Here is a 20,156-nt window from a genome sequence, read left to right as displayed (position 1 = left end):
TCCCATTGTTATAATCTTGAAGTTTGCTAATTGTGTTAAGAGGCATTAATCTTGTCAATTGTCTATTGGTAATATTGGCAATATTTTCTGGCACCGTTGATTTTGAGCACTTTTTTCTTGTGGTGAAGGTTGCTGCTATTTATTGTTTAAGTACTTGATTGTTCTAAATTGAGATATCATTAAGTACTTAAAAGCTTTAACAATCTCACTTTAAGGATAATCACTCATATTGTGCACTTGCATTTTAGGATTAGTTTTGCACTAATTAATTAACCTCCAAGCATAAGCTTGGTTGATCAAAAAATAGGACCACCATTCTCACCTAGTTTATGAAGCCTAGACCTTCTTTAGTGTTTAACACGATGACCTTGCAGTCGTTAGAGCCACAGTCTCTACAATGCTGAAGGCATCTGGTGGTTAGAACTCAAGGGGAGGGATTGTCAATCAAGCTAAGTTGCACGAAACGCCGAAACTTTTCGGAGTTTCCGAAATGGGTACGTTTAGAAAGATCACCTCCCAAAAATGGAAATGTCAGCCAAAACGTCATATATATATATATATAAGTGAATAACACATTATCTTGCAAGAAAAAAGGGAATAAGACCCATAGATGACAATTTAAAAGGAAAAATAAGTCTATATTAACTCTAATAGATGATTACATGATGGTTGAGTTTCGATCGAGTTTCGGCCAAGTTTCGGAGTTTCGGGTACAGGTACATCCCAAAACACTGGGTTCTTTGAAGTTTCTTGCAACATAGTAATCAAGCCATATCTTGCGTCAAAATAGTTGAGAGGAAAGATTCACTTAGGTAGGCATATAATTTAAAATAAACCAAGATTTTGCATTTCACTTAGTCACGTGTCACATTTCATATAGGATAGTGAAGCATCCTAAAGCAACAACTATTCATCTAGTCACTTGGTATATAATTAACATAAAACAAGTATTTGACTCCATTAAGGCACTAGTCTTTCACGATAATCTAATCTGATCTCTAAACTTGCTAGATTAACCAAGTTGCTAGGCCATTCAATTGTCTCCCGGACTTGTCGGTTCCCGACGGGTCTTGCATCTTCACATTTCATAGGGACTACCCCCCATAGCCTGCTGTAGGGAGACATCTAGAATGGAGAGGGTGGGGATCAGAGTGACAACCCCCACCCTGAGCGTTGTCACATCTTGCTTGTACAATTTGGGTGACAACAGGACTGAAACTCGATAATTTGCCAGAATGCTCGACTTTGGAAAAAACTTGTTTACTGGTTTGTAATCTCAATGGTTAACAGCTTGACCTAAGGAGTTTCTACTCTCACTCTGCCTACTACACGTATATTTAAGATTATCATGAATTGGTGGGATGATAGTTGTGAAGACAAAAAGAGAATGATTTTATTTAGTTGTATGCATTTATGTTCGAATAAAGGAATGACTGTTTCATACTACTTTATTTGTTTATTTTTTAGGTAAAATGTGGATTGAGGGGAAGCCTTGGACCACCTTGTAATGCTGTTCGTATGATTGATTATTCTGTTCTAGGTGTAAACCATTTATATCAACATCCTGTGTATAAGCGAACAAAGGTAATATAAATTTTATATTGCATATTTCTACCTGGTCCACAATTCGTTGATAGTTTTTTGGTCCTTTTTCATTTTACATGCTCTTCGACATATGGATCTCATCTTAATTGTGTAATTCTGTGATGTAGGAATGCAGTGTTAACTCACCAGATTATGGCCCACTTCCATCAAATGCACCTGTATGGTGTCAAGCTCCTTTTGACCCAGAAGGGCTGCTAAGGTTTGACATCTCAATTTTCATGGAAGTGTGTCATATATAGAATTTTTGGATCATACATTCATAGCTATGCTGTGATCATGGATTCCTATCCCAAACTACATTAATCACATACTGTGTGAACCTTTTTATGTGATCATGGAGAACATGAAATATGACAGTGGAAGATTGCTTTTAGGATTTCAATTTCCTGTATTAAAGAGTGATTCTATGATGCTACTAGTTTCAGCTTTAGTATTTCAACTAGGTAGTCCTCACATGGCTAGGCAATCACAGTTTGAGAACACCAGTAAATGAAAAACCTATTTCAATAGAAATGGATGGACTTAGACTCCCAAAATGAGATGTCAAGCAGATCATGGTCCAGTGGTTAAATCACCTGTTTGACCTGGGAGAGAGCCACATTCAAATGCCCCTGAGACAGGTCACTGTGTTAGTGCAGCCACCTTTCCAATGTAACTGGGCTAATGTGGTCAGCAGTTGATGGAGTCATTTGACTGGTATTAAGTACTTTCTCTGGATTAAGAAGGGGTTGTCCTATCAAAAAATAAAAGATTCTCGAACTTGGCTTTTAACCCATTCTAGGTGATGTCAAGTTAGTTCACATCTAAATATCATTTTTAAATTTCTCCTTGAAATAATTATACTGATGTCAAAGGTTCTAACTTGTTTTGGAAGCAATTGCAAGTTAAACAACTTTGAAGTTCTTTGATCTTTGACTATGATTTTAGTTTAATAGAAGAATTATGATATACTAGGTTGTTCCTCATATACGTGTTTGTGTTTTTGGCATATTGGCATTGTAATTCGTAGATAAAACTGGAGTATATCTTTTGAATGAATGCTCATCAATGTTATCGTAATATGGCATGAAATATCTTAGTGGTCTGTGCAGACTTATATATATGTTTTTCTCGTCTTGTGTGATGTAGAGAGTTGGGTCATCTCTTAGCTACAACTCTGCGATCACGACTTTGTGGTCTAGTTCAAGTCCCAGTGAAGATCAAATTATGTTTTGACATAAGAGATAATTAGTTCTTATAAACTAAGGTCTACAAGCATATTATTATGCCATTATTTAAGTTGGTGTTTGAACTTGCTTAATCAGGACAAACTTGATATTTCCTTGTCTAACCAACATAAATTTCCTCTATCTTTGATCTCTTCTAAATTTTCTGCCGAAAAGCTTTTCCAAGGTTGCACCATTTCTTCACATTGTTTGTAAAAGACATATTTACTTTCTTATTGGTTTCTTCATATTAATCTCTTGTAAAGTGGAAAATAACTTTGTTATAAAATTCAAGTATAATGGTTAAATATCAATTGGGCGTTATAGGTTAGTCGCCATTCACCTAAAAAATAAATGTTACGAATGAACAATATTTAAGAGTATCAATATGGGATGCATGCTTAATTGACTAAGGGTTATGTGATTATAAGGTCCTGTATGGGTCAGTGAACTAATTTTCTAACTATTAGCTTTGATCCTCTAACTAAGATGGGTTGAAGATACTTGCCACGTTTAATGTTTACAGGGAAAGGGGCATTGTTTATATTTGATTTTACGCAAACTTGTTGAACATTTGAACAATGCTTTGGTTATTTTGCCAAAAATTTAATTTACAATACATGGTGAAGTTGATTTATGCATGATTATTTTCCTTCATCTGCAGTTCAATCATGGCTTCTGTGACCTGTTTTATCGGACTACATTTTGGGCACATTCTTGTGAATTTCAAGGTAATGTGAAAATATTTATTTATGCAAAGCACAACTAAAACCAAAATTATGTTATATATATTATTCTTATAGTGCGCCAGTTTATTTCTATTTTTCTTGGGGGAAGCATCTATCACTCTGTAATTGCATACAATGTAAATGTTTAGTTTCCCCCAATCTTGTTACCACCCAAATGAGCAGCCTTGCCAAGATTTCTCCAAGATGATAAGATGGCACATGGAGGACAAGTGCCCACTTTCATCCCGGCACGAGTCCTCACTCATTAATCCCAACTCCTACTTGAGTGGCTATGGGAGGATTTCCTGTGAGATGCTTCACCTAACAGTTAGTAGACTAATGCCTTGAATAGGATCTTGGGTGAAGAAAGGAGTTAATTCTTTCTTACTAAATTGATCTAGATGTGATATTTATGCAGAAACGTAATGCAGACCAGCAAGGAAATTTACTGTAAATTGAAGATGTTAAACATGTAAATAGCTCCATAGAGTATATAATTAACGTACTTACCAAATACTTAATTTGTCATTGATAAGTACTTTTGAGAAGGGGATTTCCTGTGTATTTTTGTTCACTGTCCTGTGACTGAAAATCTGAAAATGCATACAAAACACAGAAAACAACAGAGAAAATCCCTTTACAGGGCTACCCAAAAGTGTCTACACACTCTATATTGATAATTTAGGGGTCTGGGAAGCTAGGACAATAAATTTATGTTAAATTTATCCTTCCCAAGCTTCAGATCTGCAAAATATCAGTGTTGCACACATCGCGATCGGGATTTAATCGGCGCCGGGAAAAAAGCGGAAAAAATCGTTAAAATCGGGAAAAAATCGGAAAAAAGCGGGAAAAAATCGTTTGGCACAAAAATATTCATTTTTTTTCATTTTTTTTCAATTTTTTTAATATCTAAACCATCTACAACATAAAATAAATACATTGACACATAAATATGATAAAAAAACTAATATATAAGATGTTTAATATCATTTCTAGCGCTAAAATCACACATAACATTGAATCATGTCCTGAATAGTAAGTCCCAACTCAACCTCAAAATATCAACAAAAAATATGATAATGTATCTCATCATGTCATAATGTCATATACAATAAAATGAAAGTCTAATCCTATTGATTTCCTCTGCCCCTCTTGCGAGAAAATGCCACAGCTTTCCCTTTCCCTCTAGATGTAGATGCTGGTGCCCGTGCAGGTGGAAATGGCAGTGGAGTCTGATGTGATCTAGACGTTGAAGAACTAGAAGTAGGAGCTATAGGAGGTAGACCACGTCCTCTACTGGTGGCAGGGGTAGCCCGGGCAGGTGGTGTCACCTGGAAACATTACAATCTCCCAATCCTGAAATCCTGAAAAACTGATAAGTCTGCTGGATTTTAAATGAAATCTAAAATTCTACTTTCTCCATATGAAATCCAATGAGGCTGGAACCACTCTCAAACATCCTGAGTCATTTCATGGTAATGTTAAAAATTTAAGTAAAAGGATGAAAATGAAGATTAAGGAGAATGTCACTTTTACTTTAAGAATTTAACATTACCATGAATAGCATATCCATACTAGGGCCTAGACTTGATCATTAAGCTACCCCACTCAAAAATTATTTGTTTCTTTCAAAAAACATTGCATGAAAAAACCCAAAAAAAGTTATAAAACTATGCTGTCCTGATCCCCCACGATTTTTTCGTTAAAAATCGCGCTTTTTTCGAAAAAATCACGATTTTTTGAAAAAAGCGCGATTTTTTCAGTAAAAATCGGCAAAAAAAAAGTAGGCGATTTTTTCGTATAAAAATCGCGATTTGATCGGCAAGATGAAAAAATCGCGATTTTCCGATAAAATCGCGATTTTATCGCGATTTTCCGATAAAATCGCGATTTTATCGCGATTTTAACAACACTGCAAAATATCTATGCTTCCAGCAAGCTGGAAACTTGTTGCAAAGGTTTAGGGGTCAAATCCCCACTGGGTGAAAACCCGAAAATTTATTCCAGTTATTAATTTACTTCCTACTAGCTGAAAAAGTTCAAAATATCCACAGAACAACGGTATAAACTTGTAAAACAAATCTGGAAATTATTACAAGGGTTTCGCTAATCAGTACTTTGTGGAGTACCTTGTACCTTGAATTTTGCTGGATCTGAAGTATGTATAGCCATACATTGACACAGACGTGCAAAATAAATTCAATATACCTTGTGAAATATTTGTGTTTTGTTGAAGTTTTTCCAGGTTCAAAAGGTTTCCTACATTGGTTTGGTGTCTTAGCATGTAGAAGATATTTGATTACCATTTTGGGTGCTTGCTTGGTGGAGTAAGTGATTTTATGATTTCTTTCCTGAGGTTGACTTAGGTAAAGTACAATAATTAAACTACTTAATTATTGTGGACTTTTTTTTTTTTAACAAAAATGAGTAGAGTTTATATTAAAATCTGCTCCCAGACGCAGAAGTTACTCGGGAAATGTGTTACAATTTGTTCTCCTTGAAAGCTCCATTATCTAGCTTCGTCTAAGTGCACTTTAACCAAAAAAGCCAAGGGACCAACCTCCTCCCAAAAAGAGCAGTGAGGGCAAAGTTCCAAAACTAAAACAATCCTACTGCTTCATGAGAGTAGGAGTAGATTTTAACAAATTGCTTGCACAAGAAAATACAAAAACAAAATGTTTCTATAAATTGCTAGAAGATGGCCCATCATTTGGCCCGCGGGAGTCTGAAGACTCTGAACCAGATTTATTTTTACTATTATCTTTCTTGGTTCTTGTCACTGGTGGGGAGATGCGCTGCTTTTTAAGCACATCTGAAGAGGAAGGGGGAGAAGAGGAGGATTTCTTCTCGGCCACCTTACTAGCTTCTTCATCTTTTAATGCGGGAGAGACCTTCGGGGAAAGCTTTCCCACAACAGTGGTTTCCCTTGGAGGGTCCTGATCTGGTTCTTCTTCATAAATCGAATTAGGAGGGGCCTTAGGGACTTGGGTCTCCAGATTCTCAACTTCTTCCCCAGAAACATTAAGGACTTGTTGACCACTCTGTGTCAACGACTCCATAATATTACACCCCTTTTTTCACAAAAGGGATTTATCATGTTCAAGTGTTCGCATCATTCAGATTTCATTTTTATTTGGCAGTTTGTTAAAGATGTAAAGTTGTAAACCCATTCTGCATGGTTATAATGTAAATGATCTTAGTAAGACCATCATGTATGTAACAACCTAGGTAAGCATAGTATTTTGGTGACGATTTCTATCTTATGAGGTTTTTTGTCTCACTGATTCATCTGTGTCTCTAGACACAAATGATTGATAGAGTTTTTCCCTCCAACCTCACCCCAAAGTTAGGGTGGATTTTGTCGTCAAGATATTAAGTGAGTCCTAGTGTTTTTTATTGAGTCCTTGTAAAAGTAATTTGGGAATAATCCTAGCTAATTGGCTAGATTATTTTATTACAAATTACTTGGTCTACTAGATCATATTTTGAGTCACAAAATTGGGTAGATATTTGAGGGTCTATAATGAACGGGTGTTCCCCCTTCATGTATTAAATTGAAAATTTTCATGTAAAAAATATTTAGTAAATGGTCCCTCATAATTAGACATCATGGCTAAATATTAGAGGGTTGGAAAAATTATTAATCCCCTCATCAGTCAATTAATTAAATTTTCTGGCAAAATTAAATTAAAATCCTAAGCCAGAAATTTAATTAATTTTGTGTCCTAGGTAAAATTAAATTCTCCAATGGTGAAATTCGTGGGTTTTAAAGAAGTTAATTTTTGAAGGTCCCCAACCAAGGGAATATTGAAGAAATTAAGAAATTTTGGACCCTTGGGCATTGGTGGTTAAGTCAAAGTCAAAATTTTGAGGAAGTTAACTCAAAATAATTAATTTTGAGTTAATTAAAAATCAACTAAATGAAAAATTCGCTTTTCCTCAAAAAATAAATAATTTCGAGGGTGATTGTTAAAGATTAATTAAATTTTTATGAATGGTCAAGATTAATTTGACAGGGATCATGCCAACTAGCCGTTGGAGATTTTATATATAAATTAGAGGTCGGTGCCAATCTATTTTTTCATCCGATCTTTGAATCATGTATTTAAGCTCTCAAGCTCTCTTGAATACTTTCTAGAATTAATGCAAAAGTCTTTGGGGTTTCAACTTGTAGTGGTGTTCCTCTTCATGAATTTATGGTAACATTGTTTTAATTTTTGCTTATTATTATGTGAAAACTATCAATCAATAACTCTCTTAGAATAATTTGAATACAGGTATCTTATTTAGTTTGTTGGATCTAGGGTAACATTTTAAATTTTGATTGAATTAGCAAGTATTTCTATTTCTTCATAATTTTATTGTTTTTCTATTTCTCTACTTGATTTGATGGTTGATCTAGTATCTGCAGAAGATCTCTCAGGTTTTCATTGAGTGTTTGAGGATAGTTTTCGGTTGGACCAGCCAACTGTCAACACATATTTTTTTGAAGAGCCTACCTCATATAAGCTTCAGGATTTATCTAACGATTAATTTTTTCGGTAGGGTGTTTTTGGGCTAGTACCTCTCTAAAAAACCAAAATTTATCTTTTAAATATTTTGTGGAAAATTTGATAGATCTGGCTAGTAAGAGCCTTAGATCTTAAGATCTGGGAGCGGAGTTGGACTCATACTCAGATGGATCAACACCTGCAAAATGGAAAACAAAAATAATACCCAGATCCTAATATATACAAAAAACTAAACCAAACCCCAGAAACCCAAGTTATAAACTTTTCAAATTTATACAAAATATTTACAGATCTATGCACAAGAATTGTGGATCTGTAAGATCTGGGAGCGGAGTTGGACTCATACTCAGATCTTACAGATCCACAATTCTTGTGCATAGATCTGTAAATATTTTGTATAAATTTGAAAAGTTTATAACTTGGGTTTCTGGGGTTTTGTTTAGTTTTTTGTATATATCAGGATCTGGGTATTATTTTTGTTTTCCATTTTGCAGGTGTTGATCTGAAGGCTTTTTCAATCTTTTTTTTCAAGATCTGAGACAGATCTAGGCCCTAGAGGGCAAGATCTTGTCTCAGAAAATATTTTGTGTGCAGGAAAGAAATTTAAATCTGGGTTTGTTCATAAAATTTCTTGGAGATTTTTAAAATAAATTTCTAGGCTATTTTTTTTTAATTTTTCATAAATTTTTGGGCTTCATTCCTTGCTGCTAAGCTTCACTGCCTGTTGCGTTTTCCTATTTTCTTTCTCTGCTGCTTTTTTGCTTTCTTATCCACAACCCTAGCTCAACATTTCTCCCTTCTTTCTTGTGGGTTTTCCCTCCTTCATCCCTGCGTTTTTTTCTCTTCCTTCCCTTTGATCTGTTGTCCGATTCCTGAGCTCCTCCATCTTTTTTCGAAATCCTCCCTCCCCAGCTCGCGACTCTCCCTTCCACTGCTCTCCTCATCTCTATCTTTTCCCTGGGTCGACATTCTTCTCCTCGCAACCTCTCCCTTGCTCCCTCATAGCTGTCTTTCTTTTCTTCCCCACGTCCCTTTGCTCCCTTGCTACTCGCACTACATCCTCCTTATTGGCTGCCTGAGCTCCTGTGTCCTCCTTTCTCCCTGCGTTCCATTCTGCTGACGTGCAAAACGCTCCCCATCCGCTGCCCTCCATTCCCCTCAACCTGCAATCAAAACTCTCCCTCGTCATCACTCCTGAGCCCTCCTTCCTCCTCCTCCTCTTTTCTCCTGCGCAACTCCATTCCCTCACGACCTGCAATTGAGTTGCAAGTATAAAAGTATGTGTCTCTTGTTTTTTGTGAACCTAAGTAAGTTTAGGTATTTGATGTCTAAAGTCTAATGCTTCCATTATTATATGATTCTGATATAGTTAAGTTCATGCTTCCATATATGTATTTGGTTGTAGTTGCTATCTAAGTTATGCAGGTACATAATCGTCAAGACGCTAAAGATATTTGTAAGTAAAGTTGTTTTGGTTGGTAAGCATGATGAAGGAAGATATGAAGGGTGGAAGCCATGAAAGATTCTTTGATGTCATAGAAGGAAGTTTATCTCCCTAAGTTAAGAAGGAGCCGAGATAAAAAGGAAGGATATCTTCCAAGTTGAGAGGGAGGGCATATTATAGTCATAATGGATACCTTGAAGAAATTGGAGAATGCATGTTGAGGTGCTGTTGAAAGAAGGAAAGCAGGATTTGGTTATAGAATATGTTGCTACATGGAAAGTAGGAAAGGAGGCTGTATGATTGAGGGACCTTTTGTATTTGGTTATAGAATATGTTGCTACATGTAAAGTAGGAAAGGAGGCTGTATGATTGAGGGACCTTCTATCAAGATTAGTTTGGGAAGCCTCTAAGTCCTATTGTTATAAATTATGAAGCAATATCAAGATGTCTAAAGACCCCGAAGGTTTGTGTTTACTCATGAGTATTTGAAAGTTTGTCACTGATTGGGGTTGTGACTGTTTAGGTAATTCTCTTGAAGTTTTGGAGGCATGCTCGTTGTTACTGATCCATTTGATGAGGAGAGAGATTTGAGGTGTTAAGGCATTGTTTGTGTAAAATGCCTATCCTTGAAATCTAACGTACCCGGTGCCTCTGACGCTGCAGAGACTGGCTCTACCGACTGCAAGGTCGTCGTTTTAAATACTAGAGGGGCCAGACTTGTCAAGCAAAGATGAAAGGGTGTTCCTATCTCTCTATCAACCAAGCTTATGCTTGGAGGTAAATTATTAATGCAAAATGGGTGAGTGCTTCTTACGGTGAGATTTTTTAATGTTCCTTTAAGTACTTAGTTACGATTGATCTTAAGTTATGACGATAAGTACTTAACAATGGTGAATAGGAGACAATCTTAACAACAAGAATATGTGCCAATTTTATAAGTGCCAACAAGATACAAGAAATAACCAATATGTAATTTCCTAAGTATTAAACAACAAGATATATGCTCTTCACAATGTTTTTCCAATATACAATTATTATTCACAATATATATCCACTTTAGACATGAACCATAAATCTAATGATAATTAGAGCACCTATCCACTTAGAACAATTAGCCAATGATTCTTCCTGGACAATACAAGATGCCAATGGAAATTACTCAAAAGAGAGTGAGATTATCAATGCTCTTTAGACAATTAGAATCTTTCCAACTTATTCCAACAAGATAATATTGTAATTAGATTCTTCAACAAGAGATGCCAAGGATAATTATTTCAAGAGACATACAATTAGATTCACAAGTCCTCAAGTTAAGAACACTTAAATCTTTAATGCCAATGTGTAAGAGAACAAGAGACACTAGTATCCAATAAATTCTTAGATTTATCCACTTAAGCAATCATTCATCAAAATTATGGGATTGTGAGATTAATGTGTCAAGTGCTTATGAGAGTGAGCTTATCAGTGTAAATTTATGACCTCTTTGGATTATGAAACTCACAAGGCAACAAACTGTTAGTATCTTTACTAGAGAGCAATGAAAAACCACTTAGCCAATTATCAATCCAAATACTTTCCACAACGAGCAAATTCTTATCAATAGAGCATGAGCAAGAGTAAGCTTCTAGGTTACTTATATTCCAATCACATTCAATGATCAACAAGTAAACTTTATGATAGGAGTGAGTACATTAAGTTTTAGAGCACTTTAGATACAAGATATGAAATGCCTACGAATGCAAAATGCAAATAGTGGAAGCCCAAATATCAAACCACTTTGCGAAACACAAGATCCTAAATGTATTTAGGTTCTTTAGAATGCCAATGCCACTATTATATTTCAGATCCTATGATGCTTATGCCAGTCCTCAAAACTTCATGAAATATGGCAAACAAATGGATGCCAAATTTATGCAAGGATTAACAATATGTATTAAGTATTTTATTAAGTGAATTTAGGTCACTTAATTAGATTTTTTATCACTGCCAGGAAGTGATAAGATCGATGTAAGTAAACAATGAGGAGACTTAGTGTTTGAGTGATCAAACCAATAGGCATTTAGGCCTAGTAGAGGACTAGAGAACTTACCCAATGATTTCTATAATAGAAAATTTTACCAATATCGCTGCAAACAATCAAGTATTAGCTCAGAAATTTAATGATACTCCAATGAGTGACTGAATGATGCACCAAGGGCTGCCTTCTAGTTAGAAAGGAGGTCAAGGACTTTCTTGGCTTGCGACAAGGAAGTCACAACCCTAAAGGGCTTACGACAAGGTGAGGAGGAGGTAGTGGTGGGATAGAGAGGGAGGATGAGAAGGGAATAGGCAGGCTGATGGCAAGGGAAGGCCACAAAGGAGGATGGAAAGGCCTCTAAGGCCTATGGCTAGGACAGAAAGGCCTAAAAATGGTGACGATAGGGCTCAGAGGGCTTAGAGTCGGGCCTAGGAGGCCGAATTAGGTCTGCGGTTGGGGTTAGAGGGAAAACCAGGGCTGTGAGTAGGCTAGAGGGTTGATGCTGGGCCTAGAAGGCCCTAAACGAAAATTGCAAGCCCCAAAAAAATATGATTTCACTTCAGATCTTCAAAATTTGCCCAAATTCACTGCAAAATCTTCGATGCTAGCCCTGCAAATAAAATAGAGACTAGATCTTTCTAGCTTAAAAGCCCAACAACTCTTCTTGAATACTTGAATCTCACTTGCACAAATGAAAACAAAAATATCGAAGAACCCAAATATATACAAAATAAAATAAAACCCCAGAAACTCCAATAGCTGTAAACAAGGGTTAGAAAATAATTTACAAAAAATTATATACAAAAATTATTTGCAAGTATATACAAAAATATACAAGGCTTGTAAAAATAATTTTTGAGAGATATTTTTTTAATTAATGACAATGGCTCAGTGTATTTCGAAAGTTAGAGTATTAACCAAATCCTTTAGCAAAGTAAGAAAATCATATAAAAATTCCTGAAGCCCAAACAAGGTCGGCTCTTCTCAAAAGTCTATGATTTTGGAGCCTAAGAGCCAATGGATCTGCAAACTCTATATATTTCTTCAAGTAAACTTGTTAGACATATGGTGAATTAGATCACCTAAGATAGACCCAAAATCTACCAATAGAATGCTCTTATCACCGATAAATGAAATAACAAGCTTATATAAATATTCAACACAATATAGGAAAGCACATAACCAACACGTACCACAGATCAATAAACAAAGAACACCATGAACTGAACCCCAAAGTCTTTTTATTATGATATTCAGACGTTCCCAACAGATCAATGGATCAATACCAACGTTACAAAATTTACACTAACCAAAGATATCCAAATAGAAGCGAAATGACTTCTATTTATAGGGAAATCTTTCCAAGTGGAAAAGAACGACTAGTTGGCTTGACCCTTGTCAAAATAATCTCAACTATTGATAAATATTTGATCATCTTTTAATCTCTATTGTCGAAAATATTTATATTTTGAGGAATTTTCGAATTTCTCTTAAAAATGGTTTTTTATTAATCCAAAAATAAATATTTTGGATTAATTTCCTCAAAACTTTATCTATGACTTAACCACCAAGGCCCAAGACCTTAATTTTTCTTAAAAAATCCCTTTTTTGCCTTGCTAGGGGACCTCAAAAAATTAACTTCCTTTTGACCCACGAATTTTTTGGTCATTTTCCACTTGGAGAAATTAATTTCTCTAAAATTTATTTTTTGACTCTAAATTAATTAATTTTCCGGCTTAGGATTTAATTTTATTTTTGCCAGAAAAATTAATTAATTAAGACAAGAGGGGATTAATTAATTTTCCACCCTCAAGTACTTTAGCCATGGTGTTTGATTACGAGGGACCATGCACTAAAATATTTTTTACATAAGATATTACAAATTCAACCCTCAAAGGGGAATACCCATTCGTTATAGACCCTCAAAATAATTATCCATTCCTATGACACAATATAATCTAGTAGACCAAGTGATCTGTAATAAAATAATTTAGCCAAATAGCTTAAATTATTCACTAACCACTTTTATAAGGACTCGATATAACACTAGCACTCACCTAAGAGTTTGTCAATAAATTCCACCCTAGCTTTGGGGTTTAAGTTGGAGGGAAAAACTCTGCCAATTATCTGTGTTTAGAAACACACATAATGTGGTGAGACAAAAAACCTCTTAAGATGAAATTTGTCGCGAAAATCATAGGCTTACCTAGGTTATATAATTAGATTGTCGTACTGGAATCCTTTACATTATGATTCATAGAAATTGGATTTACAATGATATAAGAATTCGCTAGATGATGATTTTGAACATTGAAATTTTTTGTACAATTGTGTCCTTAGACCTGTGACAAAATATGTGCAATAGGTTAAAAGTTAAAAATTGTCATGTGCTCAATATTGTTTCACTGCTTTATGTTTTTTGTTATGCAAAGTAGTAGTGTTGAGGTATTTCAGTGTGTTTATGATCGTGATTTTAGACATAGACTTGTAGCTGAAGTGTCATGAAAAATCAACAAGGGAGACATTGAATAACATCAAGATGAGCAAATCTAAGGCTATGGCCTCATATTTCACAAGGATTCTATAGGTTCATGATGAATTTTCAACTATTGGGGAAGAGGTGGCTGAGGTGGATCTTATCAAAGTAGCATTGAAAGGATGTACCGAGCAGTGGGATTCATTTGTGATAGGTATCCTAACTAGAGATAAAGTTTTTGATTGGGCCAGATTATGGGATGATTTCACCCCAAAGGAGACTTGGGGGGAATCTATAACTAGTGGACAACACAAGAGTGGAGATGAGGAGAACATTGCTTTTGTTGGCCAAGCAAAACCAGAGTGGAGGAGTATATTCGCAAAGGAAGAAAGACATTAGCAAAGTCAAGTGCTTTGCATGTCACAAGTTTGGTCGTTATGCTGGACAATGTCCAAACAAGAAGAAAAACTAGGGGAAGACAACAACAACGACATTAGCACAGATGGTTGAGTTGGCCGACAAATTTGAGAAGGAATTTGCACTAGTATGTTGTCTTTCTGGCACCATTACAAGAGGGGTGTGGTTTGTGGACAGTGGAACATCTTGTCACACAATGGGATCTTGTGATATCTTCAGTAGTATGGCCAAGGAGCACAAGGATCTACATATGCAGCTTGGTGACATCACTAGGTATGCAGTAGAGGACATTTGCATTATGCAATTCTAGCTAGACTCGGGGAGTCTTACGGAGGTGAATGATGTGATGTATGTACTTGAGCTGGAAAAAAATTAATCTTAGTTTTGGCCATGGAGGACAGAAGACTTGAGGCCAATTTTGCAGGAGGTTAGGTAGGTGTCAGGCTAAAGGGGGCTGATCCTAGTGTGAGGCGAGTCATAGGCAGTAGGGAGAATGTTAAAATTGGCAACTAGGGCCAAACTCCACATGGGTCATCTTATTTATGACATTTGATATTTTTCTTGGATTCCTCTCTCCGAGAGGTGTAGGGTTGATCTAAAGATCATCCTATTTTGACATGTACAAATGAAGTTATGAATTTATTTTGATTATGGTCAAATTGTCAAGGTTGGCCAGCAAACTTATGTAGGCTCAGAAGCCCAACAGTCACTTCTATTCATCCTCAACGTTGCATATAAATAGAAGGTGACTTAACCTCATTTGGACACACTCATCTTCACACTTCTCTCTCTCTCCTCATTGATTGGGTACATATTTTTGGGCCTCTCTCTTTCCAGACGTTTGAAATTCCAAGAGAGCGAAATTTCAGTAGGTCGAAATTTCAAGAGGCCGAAATTTTAGGAGAGCGAATTTCTGGACAGTTTGATCCAACGTTGATTGCAGCTAGGGTTGACCGCAGGTGGGCTGCTTAACTAGACTTTGACTGGGCTGAATTTGATTGTTTTGAGGGTTGTTTTATCTAGCTGTTTGGAGGCCGAAGTTGACTGAAGCTGACCGATTTGCTAAGGGTCAAATCTTCCCTGTTGACCAACATTAACTTTTTTGGTTAGGGCTCTTTTGCTGCTGTTATAAATTATCAGATTTGTAAATTGTACTATCTCTCTCTGCTGAACTATTGAAGACTAAAAGAAGATTTGATCAAGGGTTTCCCCACATTGGGGTTTGTCCCTGGCTAGTGCCACATCTTGTCTCCTCGTGTCTTGGCTTGTCTTTTACTGTTTATGTTTATGTTCTATCTGCATTTTACTATCATGTTGATGCGATTGCTAATCTGAATATTGATACTGGGCTAATAAGGAAATTAAAGTAAAATTGCTCTAAAGCATAGAACATACCATTATTGCCTAAAATTAACATGGTATTAGAGGTGAGGTGAAGACGAAGCCCAAGCAAGAGTGAAGAGCAATGATCAAAGACAGTTGGACAAGGACAAAAGGTTCAATGGGTTCGTCATCCTACTTCCCAGCTGAAGACAAGCTCCATGATAAATATGACTATCATGGATGGAAGATGTCTCTTGATTTGACCTTGGAAGAAACAAAAGTGATGGACTATGTGCAGGGAAAATCCCTGAACCTCCTTCAAATGCACCGGCTGTTGCAAAGACCAAGTACAATAGGGCTGAAGTCAAAGCAAAGGAGATTACCAAGGCTTCCATTGACAAGCATCTGGTGGCCTACATCTCCGAATTGAAGACCTCCAAGGAGATCTATGACAAGTTGGTTGGCATGTTCAAGGTTAGTAATGCTAATCAAATTCAATTTCTCAAGAATAAGTTGAAGGATAGTAAGAAGGGCAAGGATGAGGATATTCAATCCTATTTCTTGAGGATTATTGAGATCAATAATGATCTACTCTCGATTGGAGAAGTCATTCTTGACAGGGAACTTACTCTCACTACCCTTGGACGACTTCCAGCTGAGTGGTATGTATTTAAAACCGCCGTCCTCAACAATGATCGAATTCCAGGGTTTGAAGAATTGATGTCGACATGCATTCAAGAAGAAACAAGAATGGTGGAGCAAGAAATGCCTTCTAATAGAAGCAACCTCATTGCATTCTCTGCTCATGCCAAAAGGAGAAATAATGCAGGGTCTAAAGGTCATTTCCATGGAAAGCCTGGATCTAAGGGAGGAAGGAAGGGCAGGTGCTTTGTTTGCAATAAGTTTGGCCACTATGCAAGGGAGTGTCCAAATAGAAGGGACACATCGCATGATGATGGTCACAATCATTCCAGGGGCAATTTCAACAACAACAATCAAAGTAATGGCAGGTCCAATGGAAAAGGAGAAAGGAATGTGGAACATCAAGGAAATGGTCGACCCTCCAAGAAATCAAGGAACCCAAAGTATGAAGAATCAAACGTTGTTAACAATAAGCAAAAAGAGTACTATCTTATATTGGCCCTTTCCACTGCCTCTCCTCCGAACACTTTAGGAAATTGGCTGATTGATAGTGGTGCCTCAAGGCACTTCATCGGATACAAGGAAGCCCTCTCTAATCTGATAGAAAAGGAGACAAACTTGGAGATCATCCTTGGAGACAATGCCACCTATCTTGTGAAGGGAGTAGGGAATGCTACCCTTCAATTGAATCAAGGTAACACTATTCATTTGCAAGAAGTACTATATGTACCTGATCTCAAGAAGAACCTGGTGTCCATTTCAGCCATGGAAGACAAAGGATTCAAGGTGGCATTCATCGATGGAAAGGTACGTGTTTGGAAAAGAAATTTTAAAGATGCTTTTACTATTGGGTTCAGGGTTGACACTTTGTATCAAGTTGGAGGAAGTCCATTGGGAGCCATGCCTTGCGACACATCTCTACAATCTGAACTATGGCACCGGAGGTTTGTCCATCTTTATTATAAGGCCCTACCCGATGTGAGACAAATGGTGATAGGTATGCCGAGTTCAAAGTAGAGCATGAAGGTGTATGTCTGGGATGTGTTGAAGGAAAACTTACAAGGGGACCATTCCCATCAAGTAATAGCAAGACCACAAATATATTGCAATTGATCCACTCCGACATATCTGGTATCATGCCTGTAAACTCTTTGGGAGGATACATATATTATCTCACCTTTACGGATGATTATTCTCGCAAGTACTAGATCTACTTCTTGAAGAAGAAGGATGAAGTGTTCTCCTGGTTCCGACACTTCAAAGCCTTGATTGAAAATCAATCTGAGAAGAAAATCAAGATATTGAGGATTGATAATGGGATCGAGTACAAATCCAATGAATTCCAAGATTATTCAAAGAAGTTGGCATTAAGAGGGAGACTACAATGACATACACTCTTGAGTAGAATGGTGTGGCTGAAAGGAAGAATTGCTCTTTTCTAGATGTAGTTCGTGCCATGCTTCATGATCAAGGCCTTCCGAAGTTCCTATGGGCTTAAGCTGCAAATACTGCCATGTATGTTCAAAACTGATGCCCTCATCAAGCATTGGACTCCAAGACTCCCGAAGAAATGTTCATTGGTAAGAAACCCGATGTCTCTCATTTTAGAATTTTTGGAAGTCTCGTATATTTTCATGTGCCGAAAGAGAAAAGAAGCAAATTGGGTGCATCTGGGAAGAAAGGAATCTTTGTGGGCTATAGTGAAAATTCTAAGGGATATAGAATTTATGTGGCTGATCAAAAGGAAGTTGAGATAAGTCATGATGTCACCTTCGACAAAGATATGGCCCTCAAGAAGATCAACATCCTTCCTATCCTATGGAAGGACAAAGAAGCTGACACCAGAAATTAGGGTGCAAAAGAAGACAAAACGATGCCTGATGTTGATAACCCTATGGATCCTATTAATCCTCCTACTCATGAGCCCCCCTCCTCCAAAAGGAGACCCTCATGGCTTAGGGTGACTGTCGAATATGCCGAGAGACACATTGCACCAAGGGGGACTTTCCGTGAAAGCAAGAAGCCGAACTGGTATCATGGATATTTGACCACCATGAACACTGCCATTGAAAATGAACCTTCATCATTCGAAGAAGGCGTGAAGCAACAAGTATGGACGGATGCTATGAATGAAGAATACAAGTCAGTTATGAAGAATGATGTCTGGGATGTGGTCCCTAGACCCCAGGACAAATCGGTTGTCACCTCTAAGTGGCTCTACAAAATCAAGCATGGAGCTGATTAAGTGCAAAAAAGTTCAAGGCTCACTTTGTTGCTCGAGGCTTCTCTCAAAAGGAAGGTGTAGATTACAATGAGATATTTGCACCTGTTGCCCGATACACCACCATCCGCTCAATCATAGCTCTTGCTACCTCGCAAGGATGGAACCTACATTAGATGGATGTCAAGACCACATTCTTGCATGGTTCAATCAAAGAGGAAGTCTATGTGGAACAACCCAAGGGTTTTGAGGTTCGTGATTGGGAATCTCATGTATGCAGGTTGAAGAAAGCTCTCTATGGATTGGAGCAAGCACCTTGAGCTTGGTATGAGAGGATCAATAGCTATCTGATGAAGTTGGGATTCACTAGAAGTGAAGTCGATTCGAACCTTTACTTTAAGGTTGAAAATGATAAACCTCTCATTCTGGTACTTTATTTGGACGACCTCTTTTTGACAAGTGCAAACCCTCTCATTCACAAATGTAAGAGGGAGTTGGCTTATGAATTTGAGATGAAGGACCTAGGAATGATGCACTATTTTCTAGGGTTGGAGGTCTGGCAAAATTCAGTTGAAATTTTCCTTTCTCAAGGAAAATATGTTGTGAAGATATTGGAAAGATTTGGGATGGTGGACTGCAAGCCTGTGATTACTCCGATGGAACTTAACTTTAAGAAGTTATGTGGTAATGCTGCTGGACTTGAATTGGGAAATGCTTCTGACTATCGTCAACTCATAGGAGCACTGATGTTCTTGGTGAACTCCCATCTGGACATATGTTTTACAGTTAACTCATTGAGCCAATATATGGTTGAGCCTCATCATATACATTGGATTGGTGCCAAGAATCTTATGAGATATCTTCGGGGCACAATCACTCATGGACTGAGATATACTGGTGGAGATGTGTGTTGATTTTGGGTAACATCGGATGTGCTCTAGCCATGAAAATTGGTGGAGAGGCTAAAGCACATGAGATCTCCATGACCCAGAAATGGTTTGGGCAGATTCTACCTGGTTAAGGAGATATTAAAATAATTAATATTTTTAATGGATTTCCTAAGTCTAAACTTAGGAAAAATAAAATATTAATGTGTATTAATATAAAACTGGGTTAGAAGGTTCTAAATGATATGGATCAAGCCAAATCTAATCTTAGCTGTTGATTAGAGATGTAATCTCGACCGTTGAAGGACCAACAGGAAAAGTATAAGAGGAGGCTTGAGGGTCAGTTGGAGAATACACTAGAGTGATCAGTCATTCAATTTTCTAAAGTGGGGTTTGCTAAGAAAAGTCGAATCAGTGATCAGTTGCAGCGAGGGGTAGTGAGTATGAGACAGAGAGGCAGAGATAGTGCCGAGGGACCAGCGCAGAAGCAGAAAGAGGCAAACGCTAAGCTAGAGGGAACACAAAGAGCTTAGTAGAGACAACGAAGAGGCCAGAAGGGCCTGTGTCATCCATGCAGAGGGAAGTAGGAGCAACGCAAAGGGCTGTAGACGCTGCGCAGTGCCTCAGAGGGCTGACGAAAAGGGTTCTGGGTTGACGCTGAGGCCAGGTGGGCTGATGCT

The 20,156-nt window shown here is 37.2% G+C and overlaps 1 protein-coding gene across 1 annotated transcript in view; it reads left to right on the top strand.

The window, feature by feature from the left end:
• LOC149177555 (uncharacterized) overlaps nucleotides 1–20,156 on the top strand; it is a 179,342-nt gene that overhangs the window by 49,859 nt on the left and 109,327 nt on the right. The window contains exons 3-5 of the mRNA XM_089421789.1: nucleotides 1,468–1,584; nucleotides 1,713–1,804; nucleotides 3,475–3,541. Of these exons, the coding sequence (XP_089277915.1) occupies nucleotides 1,468–1,584; nucleotides 1,713–1,804; nucleotides 3,475–3,541 (276 nt within the window). The remainder of the gene's footprint in view (nucleotides 1–1,467; nucleotides 1,585–1,712; nucleotides 1,805–3,474; nucleotides 3,542–20,156) is intronic.

Source organism: Pinus tabuliformis, chromosome 4_1, assembly GCF_031772625.1.
Source record: "Pinus tabuliformis cultivar Carrire ecotype Pingquan chromosome 4_1, CPIR1, whole genome shotgun sequence".
In the NCBI taxonomy this organism is placed as follows: Eukaryota; Viridiplantae; Streptophyta; class Pinopsida; order Pinales; family Pinaceae; genus Pinus; species Pinus tabuliformis.
This window is presented reverse-complemented; position numbering and strand designations above follow the sequence as displayed.